At 55.7% G+C, this 22263-nt stretch overlaps 11 protein-coding genes across 11 annotated transcripts; 5 read left to right on the top strand and 6 right to left on the bottom strand.

Annotated features, from left to right (window-relative positions):
• Positions 1–104: 104 nt before the first annotated feature.
• BAUCODRAFT_396868 (uncharacterized protein) lies at positions 105–3004 on the bottom strand. Its single transcript, XM_007676010.1, has one exon. It carries the CDS (start codon positions 2893–2895, stop codon positions 553–555), a length of 2343 nt encoding a protein of 780 aa, XP_007674200.1. The 5' UTR covers positions 2896–3004; the 3' UTR covers positions 105–552.
• A 709-nt stretch (positions 3005–3713) lies between these two features.
• Positions 3714–4733, top strand: BAUCODRAFT_573567 (uncharacterized protein; the record flags this gene model as incomplete). The annotated part of the gene is made up of 2 exons (XM_007676009.1): positions 3714–4133; positions 4221–4733. The coding sequence occupies 2 exons, from the start codon at positions 3714–3716 to the stop codon at positions 4437–4439; spliced, it is 639 nt and encodes a 212-aa protein (XP_007674199.1). The 3' UTR covers positions 4440–4733.
• Positions 4734–5493: 760 nt separating this feature from the next.
• BAUCODRAFT_64800 (uncharacterized protein) lies at positions 5494–6341 on the top strand (the record flags this gene model as incomplete). Its single annotated transcript, XM_007675527.1, has 3 exons — positions 5494–5752; positions 5809–5898; positions 5959–6341. 3 exons carry the CDS (start codon positions 5494–5496, stop codon positions 6339–6341), a joined length of 732 nt encoding a protein of 243 aa, XP_007673717.1.
• A 44-nt stretch (positions 6342–6385) lies between these two features.
• Positions 6386–7570, bottom strand: BAUCODRAFT_65196 (uncharacterized protein; the record flags this gene model as incomplete). The annotated part of the gene is made up of 1 exon (XM_007675547.1): positions 6386–7570. One exon carries the CDS (start codon positions 7568–7570, stop codon positions 6386–6388), a length of 1185 nt encoding a protein of 394 aa, XP_007673737.1.
• Positions 7571–8104: 534 nt separating this feature from the next.
• On the bottom strand, positions 8105–10295 carry BAUCODRAFT_129467 (uncharacterized protein; the record flags this gene model as incomplete). The annotated part of the gene is made up of 2 exons (XM_007676008.1): positions 9995–10295; positions 8105–9956 (listed from the first exon to the last, which is right to left on the bottom strand). The coding sequence occupies exons 1-2, from the start codon at positions 10267–10269 to the stop codon at positions 8105–8107; spliced, it is 2127 nt and encodes a 708-aa protein (XP_007674198.1). The 5' UTR covers positions 10270–10295.
• Positions 10296–10647: 352 nt separating this feature from the next.
• BAUCODRAFT_65961 (uncharacterized protein) lies at positions 10648–11520 on the top strand (the record flags this gene model as incomplete). The annotated part of the gene is made up of 1 exon (XM_007675590.1): positions 10648–11520. A coding segment is annotated over one exon (873 nt), but the record flags the coding sequence as incomplete, so codon positions are not given.
• Positions 11521–12214: 694 nt separating this feature from the next.
• Positions 12215–14873, bottom strand: BAUCODRAFT_396759 (uncharacterized protein). Its single transcript, XM_007676007.1, has 4 exons — positions 14563–14873; positions 13969–14415; positions 13544–13883; positions 12215–13308 (listed from the first exon to the last, which is right to left on the bottom strand). Exons 1-4 carry the CDS (start codon positions 14703–14705, stop codon positions 12313–12315), a joined length of 1926 nt encoding a protein of 641 aa, XP_007674197.1. The 5' UTR covers positions 14706–14873; the 3' UTR covers positions 12215–12312.
• BAUCODRAFT_396627 (uncharacterized protein) lies at positions 14874–16889 on the bottom strand. The gene is made up of 4 exons (XM_007676006.1): positions 16648–16889; positions 16532–16594; positions 15225–16476; positions 14874–15170 (listed from the first exon to the last, which is right to left on the bottom strand). Exons 1-4 carry the CDS (start codon positions 16759–16761, stop codon positions 15043–15045), a joined length of 1557 nt encoding a protein of 518 aa, XP_007674196.1. The 5' UTR covers positions 16762–16889; the 3' UTR covers positions 14874–15042.
• Positions 16890–16911: 22 nt separating this feature from the next.
• Positions 16912–18322, top strand: BAUCODRAFT_31592 (uncharacterized protein). The gene is made up of 4 exons (XM_007675420.1): positions 16912–17568; positions 17615–17727; positions 17782–17949; positions 18002–18322. The coding sequence occupies exons 1-4, from the start codon at positions 17132–17134 to the stop codon at positions 18064–18066; spliced, it is 783 nt and encodes a 260-aa protein (XP_007673610.1). The 5' UTR covers positions 16912–17131; the 3' UTR covers positions 18067–18322.
• A 289-nt stretch (positions 18323–18611) lies between these two features.
• Positions 18612–19984, top strand: BAUCODRAFT_146222 (uncharacterized protein; the record flags this gene model as incomplete). Its single annotated transcript, XM_007676005.1, has 6 exons — positions 18612–18696; positions 18836–19066; positions 19215–19382; positions 19432–19665; positions 19769–19836; positions 19889–19984. 6 exons carry the CDS (start codon positions 18612–18614, stop codon positions 19982–19984), a joined length of 882 nt encoding a protein of 293 aa, XP_007674195.1.
• Positions 19985–20124: 140 nt separating this feature from the next.
• BAUCODRAFT_31590 (uncharacterized protein) lies at positions 20125–22120 on the bottom strand. The gene is made up of 3 exons (XM_007675419.1): positions 21538–22120; positions 20642–21484; positions 20125–20588 (listed from the first exon to the last, which is right to left on the bottom strand). Exons 1-3 carry the CDS (start codon positions 21911–21913, stop codon positions 20401–20403), a joined length of 1407 nt encoding a protein of 468 aa, XP_007673609.1. The 5' UTR covers positions 21914–22120; the 3' UTR covers positions 20125–20400.
• Between the last annotated feature and the right edge of the window lie 143 nt (positions 22121–22263).

Below are 22263 nucleotides of genomic sequence, written 5' to 3'. Positions count from 1 at the left end.
ATTAGCACTTTCACAAGCTAACGCCACGGATCGCCTGGTTGAAATCAGCCTGCTACGAAAAGAGCGCAGTCTCAACGGCTATATAAAGCAGCAAGCACGCTTAGCAAAGATTGGCTACTCTCGCCTTTCGAGGCGATCTTACGTCTTCATTATTGACGTGCGATACTTCCTTTGGTCCTGGCGTAAAAGGCAAGCAGAGAAGGTTGGGGCCGTGCCGAAGCTCATTGTCGTGGCAGCCCTTACTTCTTATTGTCAGTGTCACTGCAGCATTTGCATTTGCCGAGATTGAGATGTGCTTGTGGAGGGGTGCATGGTACTGAAGTCTGCTCAAACTTTGAAGAGCCAAGTCGCCGACTCCAATGCAAGCCCTCCGGCAAACCGGCAAGCGTTTGTAAGCGAAGTTTGTCGCATTCAGCCTGCTTCACCGTTTGCAATCTGACATATATGTAGCACAAACTGCACCCACTTCCCTTACTCCACGCTAACCCGAAACTCCCGCTGAAACGTAGCGAATGAAACAAAGGTAATGTAGAGTATGTAACACATCTCTGCTCACCGTCTCCCCAATGTCTGGTGACCATAAAAGCCTGGACTGACAATGCCCGGACTCGCTACCCCAACCTCAAGCATTAAGTCCTCTCCCCGCCGAGTCGGCGTCAGCTTCGGCTCCCAGAGTGGACTTCTTACCATGACCTGCTCCGACGCAGCGTCTCCTCTAACATAGCGCGCGATCTGCGGACCTGGGGTAGTGCCCAACCCGGCCTTCTCTTCCGCCAAATCGCTGTCAGTGGTCGTACGGCTTGGGCGGCCCAATGCCGCGGTAGCCACACGCCCGTACCCTTTCAGTGGCGACTCCTGTCTGCCAGAGCCGCTGGCAGGGCTCTTCCTCGGCCCCTGTGGCAGTGGCCGGCTCCCAGCGCGTGAATGTGAGGTGTCAATGACAAGCCGCTTCTGCAGTCCGCTGATGGCGCTATCACCACCCTGCCTTTCCACGGCAGTCCAGCCGGAGAGTGTCAAAGAACCTGTGTCTTGCTCCTCTGGCGTCTTCGGCGTCCTGGGTGACCTTCGCTTGCGCTGTGTCTGGTAAGCGTGACTGGGTAACGTGGCTCGATCGTCGGTTTGCAGCTGCTGCTGTCTCGGTGACTTGGGGCTAGGCAGATGCATTGGTGGACTGCGAGGCACGCTTTGATTAGAGCTCCGAGGAATCTTGGGGTATTTGATGGTCGCAATCGGACTTTCTGCCACTGGGCTGAGTTGTTTGTCCTCTTCGGGCGGTGTAGGCTCGTCTGGATCGGTACTCTCGAAGCTGGTCTCGCTCCGACACGTATCTGACGACGGCCTTCTCACAGCTCTGGGAGGATAGGTAGGCCTGGTCACTACGATCGCCCCAGGCAGTGGCTTCATACGGCGCTGAGGCTCGAGCGATATAGGCGTAAATGGTGTGCCGGGTGGATCGCTTGAGACTTCGAGAGCTGGCAGGTTGGAGTAGTAGTCAAGCAGACTGGCTCCACCTGCACTTGACACATCTGACCTGGCCTGTGAACCTCTGCTTGTTCGATCGCCGGACATTCGTATTGACTTCACCGGCGGCGGTGGAGCAATGATGATTGGCGAGGGTATCTTAATAGCTGCCCTTGAAGCTCTTTTTGGCGGCTGGAGGGATAGTGTCGGCTGGGGTATCTGCTCTGGAGAACCAGTGTACTGAGCCGCGAACTCCGGACCTTGGCTACGGCGTGCCTCTCGCAGCTTGGAGTATGTCGGCACAGGCGGAGTGGGCTGGAGAGTCGGCCGTACGCCTTTCGCTCTGGGAGTCATATGCTCCTCGAACACTGTCTGAGGTGACATACCCATCTGAGGTGGAGGTCGAAATGCGGACCTTGGCGGTCGAGGTGGTGTAGAGCCAGGCTTCTCCGGCAGCAATTGAGACACAGTCCTCCGTGTGCTGCTGCTGCGAAGACTGTCAGGCGAAGCCCCACCAACGGCATTGAGCCCGAGTGCATCGAGCCGTAGCTTGGAGTGTTGCTTCCCCATCTGGTTCTGGTACTGCTGCGTATCCGTGTGAATCGTTTCCGGAACTCTGATGTGCCTGTCCGTGATGTTAGGGTAAGGACCTCTCGAACCAGTAGTGCCCAAGTAAAAAGGCTCCAAGCGTGAAGGCGCTTCGTCGATGAAGTCGTAGGAGCTGTGCCTGGATCGTGGAGACTTGGCAATGGCTTTGCGTCGACGCAGACAGGCACAGAGCCAGATCATTGCAACAATAATCGCCAATGCACCGAAGCAAGCTACGCTCACACCGACAGCTTGTGCGCTGGTAAGGTTCGTAGCGTTTGGGGACGATCCAGTCGTTGGCGAAGCTATACCTGCCGGGGTAGATGACACAGTGGAGACCGCAGTAGATGTTGGCGTACTAGCCAGTAGATGACTGGATGACCCGCTTCCCGTGGTTTGGGAACTGCCTTGAGAAGTGGAGCTTATCTGCTGCGCAAGAGCTGTGGCGGAAGGTGTAGCTGCGGAGCTTGTCCATTGTGCAGTTGAGACCGTTGCCGGTATAGTAAGTAAGGTATGCGTCACCGGCACCGCGGTGGATACAGCCGTACAAAGATAATAGACGTCTTGCTGCACAGCGTTGGGCGTCGGCGGGCATTCTTTGTCCACGCAGATGAGAGCTTGTTCGCCGAGAGTGTTGCCCGCTGTGCTGTACCGTGAGCAGAGGCAAGCAAGATCATCCCGAGCACAATTCGGGAAATCGTTTTGCAGATAGTAGGTAAGGCATGGCAGCGCGCAAACCGGCACCGTTGCCTCAAGTGGTGAGCGCGACCGAAGTGAGGGTGTTTTCGACGCAAGGAGTTCGCTTGTCCATAGCACGGCCTCGCCGGGAATGAATCGTCGCCGCATGGGTATTGCAGAAGTACTGTAGACTGTACCATTATCCAAATATGGAATAGAATGACTAGTCAAGTCTATCGAATCAAATGCAAGATATCATTACCGCTAAGCCAGCAGCAGAGAAGTGAGTAATGATCGACAGAGGAAAGTAAAGCGCAGAGTACTCAGGCGAGACAATGGAACAACACAAGGAGAATCGTGACGCGTCGCAATCGGTGGCAGAACGAAATGAGGCCCAGATGGCGCTTCATGTTCTACAAGTACCTCGTGGCCCTTCAGAGGCCACATGCTGATGTGTTGGCGCCAGCCCCATCGTCATCGCACCATTGGATTGCTCAAGATGGCTCTGTAGCCGCCGCGAGAGCGGAAACAATGCATATATTGAGAGAAATTACAGATGTCGCTCCGGGTTGGATCGAAAGAAGGAAGGAAGCGAAACCTGACAAGGAAGCCGGCGCTTAGGCTTGTCACGTGAGGCCCCGCTCGTCTGAATAGTATACTCTTAGCCTTTCTGGCGGTATTACTCCTCAGTGTCCTTCTTGATTTTACCTTCGTCTCAAATACGCACAGCATCTCTTTGCTGAGGAGCGTGAATGAATTACTTTCCCCTGAAGAGGACAGAGCTTGCGTGCCGAAGGCTTGACGTGAAGTTTGTGGGACAGCCACAAGGCAGGTGTTTCTTCCTACGAACAAAGAGCTTGCACTGCAATTCTCCTTCGCACGCCTCCCCCACGGATATCAATTCTCTCCAACTCAACCCGCAGGCTGCGATCTTGAGAACATATCGGCCGACGTCTCACCCAGGCCTGGCGTCAGGCCGCAAATACATGGCAACTAATCAACAGTCTCACCACCAGTCGACGATCATCGATTTCTTCGATCCGGCCGTAGAAGGACCGCTTCCTGCTAGCCAGGCCACACTTTCCAAAGTTGTTGGCTGGTCCGACGAGAAGCTCGAATACGTACACAATTTCATCCAGTGGCTGTTTCCTCTCCCCGAATCGTCCGCCTTCAGCTCAAGCGCCGAGACACTGACCAAGGCGGACTACGACGCCTTCCATTCCCGCCCTGAACTCCAAGCACGTCTACGGGACGGATTGCGGCGTATGTGCGGTTTTTACGGGCTCGACTTGCTGGACCTGCCCAATGAGGAAGGTATGTTGGTGGTCAAAGGGAAAGCCTTTGACCGCAAGGCTAAGTATACTTGGCTTTGCCGCAACAATCACAACCATAACCGCATAAGCAGAGTGAGTCGAGAACCATCAATGAATAGGTTCCGCTGACGGGTAGACGAGATTATTCGTTCACTACGCATACTCGGCCTGCCCAATGAGGCGCTGTCTTTTGCGCTAGCGCTTTTTGAAGCCGACACTAAAGCAATTGTGAATGATACAGCTCGAGCTTACTGGTGCCGTGCGGCTCTTTGGCCGCTTGAAGAAGCTCCTGATGGCAAGAACCGCTGCACCTGGCTGGCTAATGTGAGTGATGGAGCGACGAACGATGCGATGAAGACCAAGCTACAGCAGCAAAGCAACGGGGCCGGAGCTACTTGAGTAATACCGAGAACCTGCTGAATAAAACATTGCCGTCGGCGCTTGAGTGTAGTGCAGATTAGCGGAAATACATGCCCCCTTGGAGAGCGTGCGCTGCAAACAGAGCGTTATAGCAGGTGCAGTGGTGTCCGGCACAGCAGATCTCGCTCGTTGCAGGCCGTTACTACAGCAGACAGGTGATGGATCTTGACCCATCGTTGCAGGCCGTCACTATAGCAGACCGGTGACGGATCTTGACCCATCGACGCTCGAGACGGCTTTGTGTTGTGTCTGCCGAATGTGTGCCACGGGAAGGATGCTAGATATCGAAGGTCTGCCGATGGTACCATAGCGGTAGCAGTAGACGTCTAACCCTCATCTGTCAAGCGCAGTCAATTACTCCTAAACGCACGCATGGCAGACTGGACTTATCATTGCTGTCGTCTTCTTCTTCTTTCTCTGATACATTCTCTGGGCAGCTGCGCAGCCACCCGGGCAAGTATAGCAGCGTGCCCATGGCGACGCATCGCAGCAGCAGCAGCAGCAGCAGCAGCAGCAGCAGTAAAGGCGGAGCAATGTGCGGGTTGTGATTTCAGTCGGACTCAGAAGGTCATTGTTTCGAGGAGTACGTACTAGCAGCCATTGAAAAGTAGCAAGATCGGTGACAGTCGGGGCTGGATCGAAGTGTTAGAAGGATGTGGAGGGACCAGAGGCGGGAGGGAGTAGCATCGATCGAGCCGTGGGGTTCGGATTCGGGTACAAGTCTCTCCGCAGGTTTGATAATCTCGGAGCAGCCTTGCCTCCTCTACTCTCCACAGTAGAGCGATCTCTGTTCCCAATGTCGCTTCTACTGCTACAAACATTGAAGCTACGGCGGTCATAGAGCTGTACTTGTCCGGGCTAGTGATGCCAGGGACCATTCGAAGGTAACGTAGTTTCATGAAGTCAACATATTTATACCTTGACTCCTCCACCCCGTGAGACATACCACTGCCATTTCATACACTTTCCTCACCTTCAGACGCGTGTACTGTCTTGTTATATCCGCACCACGACTGCACACATTAGCACCACAATGACCGAAACCGTACTCGTCGTGGGCGCCACCGGCAACATTGGCGTGGCCACCGTCATCGGTGCCTTGCGTTCAGGACGGCATGTCATCGCCATAGTCCGCAATCAGAGCTCCGCCGACAAGCTCTTCAAGCATGTCGGTTCGAAAGAAGGTATCAAGACGGTTGAGGCCGACGTCGCTGCCCCGGACGGTGTTCAGAGGGTGGTTTCCAAGGTACAGAAGGGCGAGTTGCCCGCCTTTCAGCATGTATACACCTGCGGTACGACCATATGTTCAAGTAAGTCGCTACAGGGCCATGACTGATACCGTCCGCAGTTGGCGGACCTTACTCGGACACGCCGCTGCAAGAAATTTCGGACGAGGAGCTCCGACTGAACTTCAGCCTCAGCTTCGAGGCCAACTTCTGTACGTCATTCGCAAGGTGAGTGTACCGTACAAGGCACGGCGACCTGACGGTATATTCAGTCGCATACCGCGCCACGATACCCTACCTACTCTCCCAAAAAGGCACCGATACCACCTTCACCATGTGCACCGGCTCCCAAGGCGACGCGGGTCAGCGGCCTCCGCCCGCCATGACGCAGGGTGCCCTGTTCAGCATGGCGAACTGTGCCGCCCTCGCCAATCGCGACAATAACGTCCGCTTCAATGAGTGCTACCTTACGTTTCGCGTGGAAGTGGATGAGGACGCCGAACAGCACGGCGTCTCCAAGTCAAGCGACTTTGCAGCAGTTTACGAAGGGATACTATCGCAAAAGAACATCCGAAGCTCTAGAGTCAGCGTCTTCAGCCCGGAGGACTTCACGAACTTGAGGGTGAAGAGCATCCCACAAGTACCGACTGCTTAAGCGGATGCTCGGAATACGTAGCCAAACCCAACCATCAGCGACACTCACCGACAACTCGACCTCCCTACAGCGGGCACCTCCCACTCCACCGCCTCCGTAATGACATAAGCCTCAAAGGGCACCCCCCTCCTCTTCTTCTTGAACAACATCCCACCCCGATAATCAACCTGCACTTGCTCCCCATCCTCCCAAACCTGCGGCTCAAACCCCTGCACCCTCGCCCACCCCCTCGCCAGCGCGCGCCAATAACACGCCTCCGCCGCAGGAGTGAGATACCGATTCCGAAACGTCCCCCGCGCATTATCCGTAATCGCTTCAATCATCTCCCGCGAAGAAGGCAGGAGCAACGACTCCATCTTCTCCGGCAGATCCGCAAAATCCGGCTCAACCCGAACATAATTCTGCCCCGGCCCCGGTCCGGGATCGAGCAAATGGTGGAAATGCTCGATCCAGTGTAACTCATGACTCAGCAGCACACTATGACAATTAAGCAGATACTTCAGTCGACCCGAATACGTATCCCCCTCCGTATGCGCCGCGAACATATACCCGCAGTGCTCCGCCATCGTGATGAGCTTGTGCGAGACATCCGTCCTGTTCGCCCAATCGATCATCTCGACCGCGCTCCAGGACTGGCCGGTACTGTGCTTCAGCAGCCCTTCGCGAGCGTGGCCGCCGAAACCGGCCTTCGTCCCGCCGCGCCAGACGATCTGGGGGGCTTTGTCGAGGAGATGTTCCTCCGTCTCGTCCAAGTTCGCTTGGAGTTCGCTGTAGCTCCTCATCCCGTATTCCGGCCACGCCCAGAAACCGAAGTCAGGCATGAGCCAGAGGGACTCTTGGTTCGCTAGGCGTGAGTAGGCCCACGTGGTGTGATTGTCGTCGTCGTCTAGAAGCGCGGTATCGTGGTCAACAAAGGTGAACTCGATATCCGGGAGTGGCTCGACAGAGGCGGTGACGGCACGATTGATGGCGTGTAGTGTTGCCATCGTGCGGGGCCGGTGGTTGTGGTCGCATACCCCGTGCGCGTCGATGATGTAGAGTTGGTTGTCGTGGATCATGCCTCGAAGTACGCCGTCGGCTCGCCATGAGACGTCAAGCTCATCGAGTGTGATCTTGCCTACGGCATTGCGGTACTCGACCGCGCGGTCGATCTCTTTGTACAAGTCTGGGAAGTAGGCTTGGCAATCCTGCTCGCTGAGCCCGTAGTTGCGGGATTGTGTTGCCTGCATAGCCTCCCACGCAAGATCGCCAGGAGATTGGCCAAGGCTGTGGGAGATGGGCGGTCCGAATGGTGCTTGTGCTGGCTTGTGGTGAGGTCGACGCTGCAGTCGCCGTAGAGCTTCCGAGGCATAACGTGAGCCGCCTTGCGTGGTGAGGAGCAGGGCGGCGCCGATGGTGACGGCGACAGCGGTGCCGTAGAGCGCTAGTGTTCGCATAGCGTAGCGAGGTGTGGAACTCGGTTACAATAAGTCAAGAGCTTCAGATGCTGAGCGAAGAGACCAGCGTGGTAAGATGGACAGAGAAATTGGGCGCCTTGCTTCCTCACATCTCATTCCTTGCTTCTCCGTTCGTTCCCGTTAAACGTCGCAACTCCACATATGTTCTAGTGGATGTAGGTGCTATCAGCTCTCATCCGTCCCGAGCATGAGGGTCATGGCGTCCATCTTTATGGTGGACCGCCTCCAGCCCATACCACCCACAACGCCGCCCTCCCCAGCCTACAAACCCCTTGCTAATCACGTTCGCCACATCACCATTCATCCTTACTGATCGTCGCCTCCACTCGCTCCGTCCTCATCGTCCTCAACCGCCTTCGACTTGCCACCCTCCACCCCACCCCCCTTCGTACCCTCCAGCCCCTTACTCGTCACGTACAGAAAGTAACCCTCCTTAAAGTTATCCACATGCGCAAAAAACCGCCCAAACTCATTCCTCTCCTCCTCCTCCCGGAAAATGCGCTGATAAATCTCCCGCTGCTTAAACTCCTCCATCTCCCGCTCAAACTTCCCAAACAGCAACGGTGGCCGATCATGCTTCGCAGCCTGGATATTGTTATAACTGTCAAACACCGGCCGCTCCAACAACAGCCCCAGTCCGGGGACTTTGGGGATGGAGTACTTATCCTCCCCGAACGAATGCGAAAGGGTGTCGAGGTTGCTGCCGCAGCGGACGAGGAGGGTGACCATACCGATCATTTTTCGGATTTGATGCATCATGAAACTCTGTCCGTGGACTTTTAAGCTCAACCACTCGGATTTGTCCGCTTCATCATCCCCCTCCCCAATCAGGATTGGTTTCGGATTGACGACGAAAGACTTAATATGCCGTTTCGCGCTCGGGTCGCGGTACGTCTTTTGCACGGTGTAGTTGTGGTAGTTGTGCGTTCCGACGAATTTGTCGAGGGCGGCTTGGATGCGGGCGATGCGTTGGGTGGGGATGCGGTAGCGGCGTTTGGCGGTTATGTAGGCGGCGCGGAGGGATTTTGTGGCTGCGCGGAGGCGGGTTTGGCGGTCGTGAGATGCTGGGGCTAGTGTTGGTTGGTCGGCTTTGGCGGAGTCGTTTGGCTCGATTGCGGATGTAGGAGGCTGTTGAGGTGGTAAGGAGATAGCGGAGTCGACCATGGTGTCTGGCATTGGCTCCGCATCTCCAGCCCGCGCAGTGGCATTGCCGGCTTCGGCAGTCTTCGACGCGTCTGTCACAGCGTCGTCTGGCTGGTTCTGTGCAGCCGGCGCATTGATGATGATAGCCGCCTCCTCCGTCCGTTCCTCAGCTCCGACATCCGCATCATTCGCATCGCTCTCTGTCACTGCAGCCTTGACCACTCTCTGCTCACCCTCTTCCACATCCGCCGCGCCAGTGGTCGCAACAGCCTCATCCTCCCCCTGCAACGCCTTAACAACCTCCGCTCGAATATCCTCATCAATGGTCTGCAAAACCCGGCTGATCTCATCAGCATCCACTCGCTCCCAGAAGCGCTTCACCTCCTCCTGCCTGCCTTCATACGCCTCTCTATCCCCCACCTCATCCGCATGTTCCTCCAACTTCCGCCCCAACCACGACCCCGGATGCGGCGGCAAGAACGCATGACTCGGAATCAGATACTCATACCACCTCGAATCACAAGCCTGATAACAACTGAAACTCCCCACCGTCCTCTCCACCCCCCACACCCGAATCTGCGGACTTAATTCCTTATTAATGCGTTCCACAATATCCTCATCCTCCACAATCAATTTCAAACTGATCATATTCCCCGCCGCATGGACACCTTTATCCGTCCGCGCACAGCGGACGAGTGAGACCTTTTTGGGGTCCTCGGCGTTGGCTTTGCTGATTGCGCCGGCGCGGATGAAGGCGGCGAAGAGGTCGCCTTCGATGGTGCGCTCGGAGGGGGTGATTTGCATGCCCTTGTAGCCCGTGCCGGAGTAGCCGATCAGGACGGCGACTTTACGCTTGGGTCGGCGGCTCTCGGCATCGATCTCCTCCTTGGAGAAGGTGGCGCCGTAGTTGGGGTTGTTGCGTGTCTCGCCGTTCGCCATCCGTTTCTCACGTGACTCGTTGGTTTTGGCGCGTTTGTCTGGGTTGTCGCGGCTGAGTGTTAGACTGTCAGTTGAGCTGGACTGTGTGGTGGGGTTCATGTGCGTTTAACGTACAAATATTCTCCGCGTCCCAGATCTCCCTTCTTATGTCGCTTATTGTCATCATGTCCGCCTTTACTTCCGTATTGTTGCCTTGCGTCTGGGTAGTCGGCTTTGCGTTTACGGCGACTGTAATTGTTCTGGCGGCCCTCATCGCCGTCGTGGGCAGCTTCATTGCTTGTGGGCTTCGAAGGCTGCTCGCCAGCGTCAACGGTGGGCCTTGCTGGCTCGCCACCTGCATTCTCGACCACCTTGCGAGCATCTTCCAGTATCGCTGTGGAGTGGTCCATCTCGACACGGTAGCGCTCATTGATTGAAGCTAATGAATTGAAGATTAACGAACAATTTCGAGACTCGAGATGCAAGCTGCACGCTGAGTCAGCTCATGCAAGTCATGCCGAAGTGCAGCGGATGCAGCCGGCGCTATTATCCCAGGTATGTGCCTGCCTCGCCTGACGGTCGACAACGTTCCTTCTCTTTTCAGCAATGCTTGATTGCACTTGCCCATCCCTCGCTATCTTCATCGTCACTTCTGCGTCCGGCGAACAGCTCACCAGATTGGATCGAAGAATGCTTCGACGCGGGGAGTCGTAGCATCACTGCCACAGACAACACTACATGTAAACAGGCGGAAACGATCAATCCTCCTCAAGTGGGGGACTACCATCATGGCGAACTTGGCGACGGACCTCCTCCGCACCACCACGCGCGCCTTCTACCCCACCGAGCACATCCTCGTCATCGACGCCCTCATCCGCCACTCCACCCTGCCGGACATCGACCTCGCGCACCTCCTCAGCATGCAGCCCAAGTACCTGCGCAAACTCTGCGGCCGCCTGCGCGAAGACGGCCTCCTCTCCGTTCAGACCCGACAAGAAAAGCGGACGGACGGCAGCGGCAGCTTCTTCCCCTCCACCTTCCCCAGCAGCCAGCAAGGGAAAGAACGCATGACGAACCGGGACTGGTACTACATCAACTACCACCACGCCATCGACAGCATCAAGTACCGCATGCACAAGATGTTGCGCCATTTTTCCGCTTTGGGGATGCCGACGACCGAGAAGAAAGACCACAGTTGTCCGCAATGCAAAGGCCAATGGACCGACTTGGAGGTCGCATTTCGCGGGTTCATGTGTCCCCGCTGCGGCCACCCCGTCGACCCAATCGAGGAAGACGAGCGCGTGACCGAGAACGAAAGTGTGCGCCGCCTCAACTCCCAACTCGAGTCCATCCGCAGATTGATGGAGCAAATCGACAGCACGACCGTCCCCGAAAACGACTTCCAATCCGCACTGACCCGCCAACTCCCCATCCAACGCACCGATGCCGCCCCAGCACAACGCACAGAAGTCGTCGATCTACCCAACAAAAATCTACAAAGTAGCCGCGGCCTCGACCTCAAGCCGGAGAAAATCGCCGTCTCCCTCTCCACAGACGAGGACGCGGCGAAGAAAGCTGCCCTCGATGCGGGCGAGCGAGCGAGGAAAGAGAAAGAAGCGGAGCAGAATGCTTTGCCGGATTGGATTGCGAAATCAACGGTCTCAGGTGATATCACGGCGGTGGGGGCGAAGGAGGAGCGGTTGAGGTTGGAACGGGAGGTGTTGCTTACGGGGAGAGCTGCGGCTCTTATTAAGTCTGAGGAGGAAGGGGAGAAGAAGCCGGCGGTAGGTACGGCTGGGGATGTGGATCTGGCGGCGTATTGGGCCGAGTTGGAGCTGGCGCAGAAGAGGGAGGCGGATGAGCGGGCTGCGGAGGATGCGGAGGAGGAAGAGGATGAAGAGGAGGAGGAGGATGATGATTTCGAAGATGTAGTGGGTGTGGGCGGAGTGAAGGCGGCGCCTGTGATGGCTACTAATGGTACGAATGCGAATGCGAATGTGAATGGTTCTGCCGTTGGTATCGTACCACCTTCGACCACCACTACTACCACTACGGGGCGCAGTACGCCGGCTGTCGAGAGCAGCGCGACGACGGAGGACGAGCGGGAGGCGAAGAGGGCGAGGCTTGACCCTACAGTGGCACGGAGTAGCGGTGTCAACAGCTCTGCTGCGGTGGAGAAGGCTGCTGCGGCGCAGGATACGCCGGCGGCGAGCGACGAAGATGAGGATGAGGATGAGCTTGAGTTTCAGGATGTTTGAGCGACGAAGCTTTTCAAGTGGTCCAACGGTTTATGAAAGTTAGCATGGAGTTCTGGCGAATGTCATATCCCTTCAACTGCGGCAGGAGAACGGTACAAGACACGGTACGGGAAATGATCGAACTCGTACATCATAACGAATCCTACTTCGACACACGTTGAACAAGACACTGCCGAGCCAGCCTGGGCTGCCACGCTAATACGTCAACGAATTCCACCAATACTGCCCAAACGCATCATCCGCCAACAGCTCATCCAGCCCCAGCAGCGTCGCGCTCTCCGGAAACGGCTGTACACTCCGCATCGCCGGCTCGCCGCCAGGCAGGTACTCTCCCCGACCTCCCATCACGCCATCCGAGCCGACTGGCCCACCGGATTTCGACGCCTGCACGATCCCCCAGTGGCGGCACAGACCTGCCCCAAACGGTGCGAAGAACTCCAACTCCCGTGGCGAAAGCTTCAGCACGTCAATCCTCGGCTGCGTAACAATACCGCTACCGCCACCCTGACTCTGCTGCTGCAACGACAACTGCGTAATAGCCTTGACCACCCTCTCCTTCCCATAAGCGCTCGCGAACCGCTTCTTCAGCTCCTCCAACGTTGTCTCCACCACGCCCCGTTCTTGCGCCGCGTCCGCCGCCGATGCGAGACAGGGGAATCGGTGCGAGGATAGTAAGGCCAGGGACGCGGTGAAAAGGTAGAAGATGCACGCCGGACTGACGAAAGCCGTGTCGCCCCAATTGAGGTACTCTTCCACAATGCCTAAGATGAAGCTGGCGGCGACCAAGCTCGGCATAGTCGGTGGCACGTCAGCGGAGGGGTTCTGTTTTTGTTTCTGATGGAAGAGGATGGTCAAGGTGGCGAAGTAGGCGAGATGGAGGTTGCGGGAGGCGAAGTTGTAAGCTCTCAATACTCTGGTCTCTCGGTCGAAAAGTTGGAGGGTTGGTGGCAGGTCTGCGAGCCAGCGGAGTAGCCGTTCTTCGAGCTGGACGCGGGCGTGAGCGGTTAGGTCGCCGCGGAGGGACCGCTCGGTCAAGTCGCCGAGGAGGAGGGTGATCTGGACGAAGGGGATGAAACGGTCGGCGTCCGAGGCTGAGTCGAAGTCAGTGGGTGTCAGGGGTCGCACGTCGGAGTCTAGGAGATTGATGGCGCGGGGGCGGCCGTGACTGGTTGCTATTTGGCTGTCTCGGGACTGAGATTCCATTAGCCATCACATCCGGCGGCCGATCTCAAGACGCAAGAGGGAGCTCAGAAGCACCTAGACGGCCTGTTGCGCGCGTCTGACAACGGCCAACGAGGTTAGGGATGTCAAACACAACAAGCTCGCATCCCTGGATGCTTGCTTGGTGATCCGCCTCTGGAAAGCAGCGGCATCATCGATGGAGCATCAGGAATGGAAATGAATGGCTATGACAAAAGCAACTCACCACAAGCGTCCACCAAATACGACGCCGCAAACTCCGATCGTCCTTACTAGGCTCCTTATGCAGGCCGGTCTGATGAGCCAGCGCAACGCCAATGCGCAACCAGAAGCTACTGTTGTTCGTTGACACATGCTCCGGCCCGGAACCATTCCACCACTGCAGAAAGATGACGGCCATAATGTTGCGGATGGGATCAACTTCCGTCTCGGCATAGAAGAGCCACTTGGCTCGTCGATAGCATTCAGCGCCCACTTCGGACGCTCGTGGGGACGTTGACGTGCGGCTGCCGGCTACGTAGATGGCCGTCATTAGGAGGCCGTCCGGTTCTTCTGCCATGAGCCGCCTGCGACCAATGAGTGGCATGGTCAGCTATCGTCCCAGGCCCGACCACCGACGAGTGGATGTACGCATGGTTCTGCTCAGCTTACCAGATCTCAGCCTCAGCCATAAGAGGCATCCATGGCCGACAATGAGCAACGAACGAGCTTACGAGACTCTGTCGGATCGACTGCGGCAGCTCTACGGTCCGCTTCCCATCTTCATGTGCGCTCGAAGGCGTGTGATGGATGTTGTGGTAGCGCGAGGCATCCTCCTCATCGATGGGAATGTGCGCTGGCACGTACTCGGCGCGGCCTAAGTAGCTGGATTGTGGCGAGATGCCGATCGGAGGTTCAATTGACACGCGTTTTGCCGGCCGACCGTCTGTTTGTGGCTGTTGTTCGACGCGGACGAGATAGCTGGATTGCGGCGAGATCTCAATAGGATGGTCGGCTGATATGCGCTTCACATGGCGATGATCTGTTGGCGGCGGTTGTTGCTTATGCTGGGATTCATGGATGAGATCCAGGTCTCTCTTGCGCTTACGTACGTGCGGGCTAGAGCACAGGTCAGTGTCCGCAGCGGAGGATTATAGTATGTGCTGGATGTCCCAAAACAACGTGACAAGTTCGGAATCACCTTGAAGTATTCGCAATACCTTACGCTCTGAGCCTGCTGTGAGAGAGCGGCAATACAGTACTTACATGCACTCGGCGCCGGCCTTGGAGCAGTTGCTGCATATCGGTCCGACAACACCAATATCACATCTAACCTTGCGACTATGACATGTCGAACAAGCTTTTGCCGAAACGGTGGTGCGATCCGTTGTCTTCGACATGGTCGACATCTTTGCTACTGGTGATGCCTGCAGGTGGGGTCGGCGACTGGACGGTGGCGGAACGCCGAGGAGGGGGTTTCCGATTCACTTCACCTCGGCAAAGCGGCTTTTTGCGAGTCAGGACCATTTGAAGCATATGTTGTCAGAGTGAATGTAGATTGTGCCACACGGGTCGCATACACGCACTGGTGAAGTCGGCAATGGTATCCGTAGTCGACGTGCTGACTGGACGCACTGCAACAACAGTGGTACTACGGGCTTCACTTCGAGAACATTGTGCTTCTATACAGCTAGCTGTCTAAACAATGCACTGTCGCTAACAACAACAATAACAACACCAACATGCTTACAGCACGTAGCGGAAGTTCTTGTTTTGGAACTCGGTTTCATCCAGCATACCTGCCTCGTCGCTCGCAGCCTTGTCCGCCGGGCCGTACTTGCGCTCTCGGTAACGGTTCATCAAGAACATGTAAGCTGCCGGTCTGTCAGCAAGGTATACTGCCATGAGAAGCGTTCAGAAGCACTTACCCAGCAATCCGAGATGGCAGCCGAGCTTGATCGCGTATCCAACTAGGAGACCGATAGTTGCGCCTTCGTACCGTGGTGCTTGCGATGGCTTGACGACAAACGGTCCAGCAAAGTTACCCCAGCAATAAGCGGTGAAGACCATGGCACTGGCAATCGCACGGTGAGTGTATCCGCCCATATTCGATGAGATGGTGACGAGCGAGATCGTGAAGCCGACGCTCTGCGCATTCACGAGCCAGAAGCTGACCAGCCGACCCCACGTGTTTGCGCGTGGAAGGTACGCCATGCATGCCGCAGCCACAGTACAGAGAGTGTTGGCTGCCGTCGCTGTGAGCAGACGGGAGTTAGGGACGTTAAGCGTGATAGCTCCGCCGATGAACAGAGCGATGACTTGCACAGCATCGCCAACGGACTTAAGCTCGGTCGTCTTCGTTGTCGAGAAGCCCATGTCCTTGATGATGATTGTGGAGAATGAGTTGACGACGCCGTTAGGTATCGCAGCCGCAAAGACTGAAACGAAGAGTAGCATCATCTTCGGGTCGACCAGTGCCACCTTCGCCTGCTCCCAGTTGAAGGCCTTGTTCTTGATTCCCGTCTCGTTACCGGCAACGCGCTTGACGGCAATGATGCGCTCGTGGCTGTTCAGGAAGCGAGCGTTCGATGGAGCGTCCGGCAGGCAGAAATAGATGACGAAGGCCCAGACGCAGGTCACGCCACCTAGGATGAAGAAGATGAGCTCCCAGCGTTCCGGCTTCATCGTGGCGGGTAGCGTAGAGACTCCCATCGCAATGTACGAGCCCACGATGCCGCCAAGCCCAAGCGCGGAGTACCAGATACATTGTCGCAGAGGGATCTCATTCCTCGTATACCAGAACCCGGTCATCAGCGTGAGGCCTGGCGTGACAGCAGCCTCGAACAAGCCCATCAAGAATCTCACGCCCATTGCGCTGCTGAAAGTGCGGCATTGGGTCAGTATGAGCACGCATACTCCCCATGACAAACAGCTGATCGCAAGGATCCTCTGAGCCGGAAAGCGACCGATCAGCCAACCGCAAGGGTACTGGCCGAAGAAGTAGCCGCAATAGACCATCGCGGATAGGTAGTTGAATTGGAGGCCTTTCAGACCAAGTGCTTTCTGGTAACCGAACAGGTTGGCATAGTTTAATGCAGTCTTGTCCATGAACTGCAGGGCTTGGGTGATGAGGAAGATTGGTAGGATGATGAGGTCAATCTTCCATCGGACACGGCGGTTCTGTAAATAAGCTTGTCAGTGAGGAGGGAGCAATGCATCCGATTTATCAACCTGCCTCTGCGTTCGTCACCTCAAGGCCGAGACCTTCGACATATTCTCTGTAGCCGACGGCTTGTTCCTGGGTGTTCCATCAGCATGGTCGTGGCGCAGACATCTATTTGTTTGACATACCTCTTGGACGGCATCGAGCTGATGGAGATGTTTCTTCTCCTCTTGCGGGTTGTTGACGTTCGATGTATCGGACTGCCTTGTGGATACATGGTGCAACTCGCTTTTGGCCACCATTGTAGTACGTAGCTAGCCAATGGGCAGCCGATGCTAAGCAATACAGAGATACGTGAGCAGAACATTGAAGGTGCAGATCCGGTACTTATCAATTGACCGCCCGCACAACGGCCACGAGACCCCACGCTGTCTGGGGTCCGGGGCTAGTTCCATAGTATATGCTCCACCTTGAAACCACCGACTGCGAAGAGGGTTTGAAGGAGTGCATTCGCCGACGCTAGTCAAAGTGGCCCCTCTATGAGCGAGTTAGGTGCTGATTGACCTACTCAGGAATGCATTCGGTTTGATGTAATAACGAGTGGTTCCACTCATCTGGTGAACAATCCATACCACTTCCGCCGACCGATCCAGTGCGATTCATTTACTCGCAATGACAGACGCAAACGGTTACTTGGCGAAGCCGTCCGGAGACTGCTGCATTGAAGGCAACATACACACAGGCAAGCCACGAGGCAGCTATACAACGATTGCTGGTGTCGAGACGTACATCGCACAGCCACCGGACGGTAAAGCGAATGGCAACATCGTCCTATACTTCCCGGACGTTTGGGGCTTCTTCACAAACGGCCTCCTTATCGTTGATGCGTTTGCGGATGCCGGTTACTTGACGCTGGCTCTTGACTACTTCCGCGGCGATCCAGTGTGGAAGCACCGCAAAGACCGGCATGACAAAACCACAGATCCCAACTTCGATTATGAGGCGTGGAAGGTCAAGCACACCACCTTCGCTAACGACGCCACGCCAAAGTGGGTGCAGGAGGTTCGATCGAAGTACGGTGGCGAGAAGACCAAGTACGCTTGCGTAGGGTATGTGCCGGGCGCTGCCACTTCGAAGCGATGCTAATCCAAGCAGATACTGCTTTGGCGCACCTTATGTCTGCAATGAACTGGCGGGAGACGCAGTAGCTGCCGGCGCCTTTGCGCATCCGGCATTCTTGAAGGAACATCATTTCGAGAATGTCAACAGTAGGCTATCGTTGCTGCCTTGTGTGATGAACTTGCTGACGCGGCTACTTCTAGAACCACTATTTCTTTCGTGTTCTGAGATAGATCACACGTTCGAGAAGCCTGCACGGCGGAGAGCCATCGACATTCTGGAGAGTCAGAAGAAGACCTACCATTTACAACTGTTCGCCAAAGTGCAGCACGGCTTTGCGTTGCGTGGTAATATGGACGATCCATATGAAAGTAAGGCAATTTATGTTGTTTGACGTCGATACGCCGTTGACACTGTCTCCAGGGTATGTCAAGGAACAATCGTTAAGAGGCATCGTCGCATGGTTCGACCTTTGGCTTCCGCAGTGAGACAAGGTCATGCAGCACCGTTGTCTGGGCCTGTAGCTCGCTTTGCTCCGACAATATGGTGCTAGGTAATCTCAAGTCATTGTCGTATAATTTTCTCGGACTAGGGCAGTTCGTCTTTGTTAGGGTGTCTTGCTGCCGACCAGACAGCCTCCTCAGCCTAGGCTGAAATGCGCAGAGCCATACGCCGCTTTACGCAGGCCCAAATGAGTTTAGATTGTGTCAGTCCACGGCACATAGCGTCAGGTCGTAAGCCGCTGACAGAAGCACTTTGACTTTCTACCGATAAGATGATGGAGGTGAGAAGAGCGCCGAGCGATGGAATTCGCCGAGTGGTCTCCACGCTTTCGCTCTTGACAGGATCCGACCTCGGTGCGCGGTAAGGTGCAGATCAAAGTCCTTAACAGTCTGAGCCTGCGTAAAAAGTGCATCAAGCTTCGCATATTCGTTCGCATCAGGCTCCCATACCACTAACCGTTATCAGAAGGACCGTACCGTCTTGCAGCGCCGGAACCGCATAACCATTGAGCTTCTGCATACTGGCAGCCATGACGGGCTCAGCGGCTCCACCTACTGCTTTCGACCTCCACGGCGAAGTTGCTCTCGTAACTGGAGCCGGCTCCCGAATGTCAGGTGAGTTACCCCGGACTGGACACAGCATCCCAACATGGTGCTATATCGATAAGCTGTTGCTAGCACCGTGAATTCATGTCAACGTGCTATGCGACCGAGGACACAGTTGCAGCTTGTTGTAAAGCTAACAATTCGGCAGGCGAGGTCGGCAATGGGAGAGCGACAGCTATTGTGCTCGCTCGACAAGGCGCTAAGATCGCTCTCGTCGATTACAATATCGAATGGGCCGAGGAGACGAAGCGCATGATTGATGCTGAAGGTGGCGTTTCCGAAGTTATCCAGGCTGACGTGACGGATGAAGAGTCCTGTCGGAACGCTGTTGCAAAGACTGTCGCCTTGTGGGGTGCTCTGAATATTCTTGTAAACATCGGTACGATTGCTCTTATCACTGCTTCAGATGGCGGTCGTTGCATGGTGCGCATGAATCTCCGTCGACACCGCGTCCGGTAGAATACTTCGGGAAACGCGGCTCCATGCCATATCTTGCGTTGGAAAGGTTGCTGACCGGTGCTGTATAGTCGGGGTTGGAGGCGCAATGGGCGACGCCACGAAAGTCGATATGGACGCTTGGGATCGCGATATACGGATCAACCTCACAAGCATGGTGCTGATGGCTCGACACGCAATTCCCGAAATGCGCAAGCAAGGGTACGGAAGAATAGTGAACCTGTCATCCGTAAGCGGTCGTAAGTGAAGTCGCCGTGACTGATTTGATCCTGTCGCTGACGGTCCCAGTGCTCGGTGGCAATCCAAGCTTGCTATACCCCACCACCAAGGGCGCGATTATCCAAATGACTCGAGCCATGGCTGCCCAGCATGGCCCAGAAGGCATTAACGTGAACTGCGTGGCGCCGGGGATGGTGTATACGCCCATGGTCCGAGGCCGAGGTATGACGGAGGAGCTTCGCCAGGCGAGGATTAACCAGAACCTGCTAAAGCAGGAAGGTACTGCATGGGATGTCGGTTACGGTAGGCAATTCGATTCCCGAGCTATGACACTTGTCACAAGTGCCGATGGCTTTGCAAAGCGTGCTCCGACGAGTTCTGCGCTGACAGTGACATCGCGTAACAGCAATTCTCTTCCTGTGCACGAAAGAAGCTCGCTGGATCACGGGTGTGATCCTACCCGTAGATGCAGGAGTAAGTAGCTCACGAAGGAATCGGACGATCTGAGAGCTGACGAAGTGGGTAGACCACAGCAGGCAAAGCAGATCGACCAGCACTGAAGGCGGACACGCTGGCTCAGAGCATGACCGGTGTGCCAAACAGAGTCACAAACGGACATTGACGGCCACGTAACCTGCGGGAACGATCTTAATCTAGCAGCATGAGGTGGCGTTTCTGAAGCATTTACATGAGTGCATGTGGGCAGGACGCTGTAAGAGTACACCTAACGCAGGTGGGGGTAGTGATCTAGAAACGCTGTTGTTAGCACTCATTGATGTTCGTAGGCAGAGGTTGACGCCCCCTCGAAGTCTTGCCTTCGCTGCTTCCATGGCATGCTTTGATGCTCGAACAGTCAGTGCAATAGCACAGCATGCCGCAACATGGTGCGAAAGAAGAATGTGAGAGTTCTATGAGTTGAACGGGTATCTGCTTGTTCGCCTCCAGCGCCGTGCTATGCGAAAGGTCCTTAATTGGTAAATCAACGAACTCAATAAAGGCACCTCGAATGCAAAGGACACGCATAGAAGACCAGCGCTGCTATGTGTACCACCCTCGTTGGCCCAACTGCGTAGGCTGTTCGTCCTCCCGATGGGGAATCATCGGTTCCGATATCTCGAAGGCATGGGTCAGCTCCTTCCACGTAGAATAATCTAGAGCGAACACAGCTTGATGGTTGCTGATCTTCCGCTCACGCTTCTCTTCTAGCGATGTAGGGTTTGATGCATCTGTAGCCGACTGTCAGCTACTATATGAGCAGGTAGGTGTCGGGTGGGCTTACTGAGCGTGGGCAAGCCATTCTCGTCATGCGCGATGCCGACACTGCCCTCTTTGATCAAAAAGCTGATGTAGAAGAGGTTCTCGACCGTCTGGCCAAAGCTTCGTGGATTGAGAACAAAGTCGAAGAGTGGCACACACCCGTTCGTGGCAAGACGATGCTTTTTCAGCATCGCACGGCCACGCTCGGTCGCCATGTCCTCCTTCGTGAAGCCAGCTCGTGCGATGCTCGCTTCGGCCTGTCTGATATGGTTGTGTAGCTGTCTTCGAATGCGTGTGCAGATTGCGGTTAGCGCATTTGCGTCTGATTGTTGCAGGTCATCTTTTGATAATGCTTCTGGGCGAGCTTCGCGACCTGCAGTATCCTTCCGCTGTTTCGCGCGCCGCTGAGTTTGCGTGCGCTGCTTCTTCTCGACTGAAAGTGGGCCCAGCAGGAATGTAGGTACCGGAGGGCGCGAGATGTAAGGAAAGCAAGCATTCCGGCCGAAGAACTCCCAGTCCATTGCATCTCCAGCGGTGGCGTCCTCATCGTCGCTGTCATGAGGATCACGCGTGCGCCGCCGTCTTGAGTTGCTTGGACCGGGTTCAGCCTGCGTGCTCGCGGGACCACCATTGCGCATGTATGTGATGCACTTCGAGAGAAACTCGTCGACATCGACACCGGCGCTGCTGTCTCCGAGCACAAGGTGCGCGGTCTTCTTCTGCGCCAAGTCTGACACACTGACAAGTAAGCGAGAGTCGACTGTCGCATCACTCGTCTGCTTGACAGTTTCAAAGATCTTATTTGCGCGGTTAATAGTGGTGGTGAGCGCGTCCGCACGGCCGCGCAAAAGCTCGTCCCGGCTTTCTGGGAGACTGTTAGCTTGGTCTGACCATGTTTGAGTGCCTCAAGATACGCACCGTTGAACTCGCGTTCCAATGCTCTACTCTTCCGTTTGAGCTGCCTTCGGGACTCTGCGTCCTGATTGGGTTCGTAGTACTTCTTGAACCGACCACCGTCCGAATCTGCGTCGTCTTCTTCGTCATCTTGCGTTGCGTCTGTTCGCAGCTCTATCCGCTTGCGCTTCTGTCCGCGGTGGTCGATGCTGTCATCTGAGTTTGGTGTGGGAAGACTGTTGCGTGAAGGTGGTGGTGGCATTGCGCGAGCCTTGCCCTTCGGCCGCGCATTCGCTGCGGGATCCTGGTTCTCTTGGTCGGAGTTGTTGCCGGAAGCTGGCGTCGCTGAGGCATAACGCGATGACAGAGCAGACGACGGCCTGTTATTGCGACGCGCCATGTCTCATGACGCTACCTTGCGGCGCAGTCAGGCTTTCTGAGGTGTTTGCGATGCTTTACGGCGCGTAGCTCAACGTCGGTCACTTGCAAAACGCTGGTGACGACAACTTTGGGTGGTATGTACAGTTGGGACGGATGTTGCGTCCTTCATGTATCTATCCCGTTTGCCTGAAGAATACCATCGCAAACGCAGCCTTCACTGTATTGCAAGGTTGTGAGGTAAAGTGAGCTTCCCTGATTCGCGTCATAAGCGCGTGTCGCGCTCAAGCCGCAGTCACATGACCGTCACTGAGGCAGCCTCGGACGGCGGGCATCTACACTTCAGCAGAGACTGCAAACCAGGCATGCTTC

The sequence above is a fragment of the Baudoinia panamericana genome, assembly GCF_000338955.1.
Source record: "Baudoinia panamericana UAMH 10762 unplaced genomic scaffold BAUCOscaffold_3, whole genome shotgun sequence".
NCBI classification, from domain to species: Eukaryota; Fungi; Ascomycota; class Dothideomycetes; order Mycosphaerellales; family Teratosphaeriaceae; genus Baudoinia; species Baudoinia panamericana.
The sequence above is the reverse complement of the archived record's forward strand: the minus strand, read 5'-3'. Positions and strand labels throughout refer to the sequence as shown.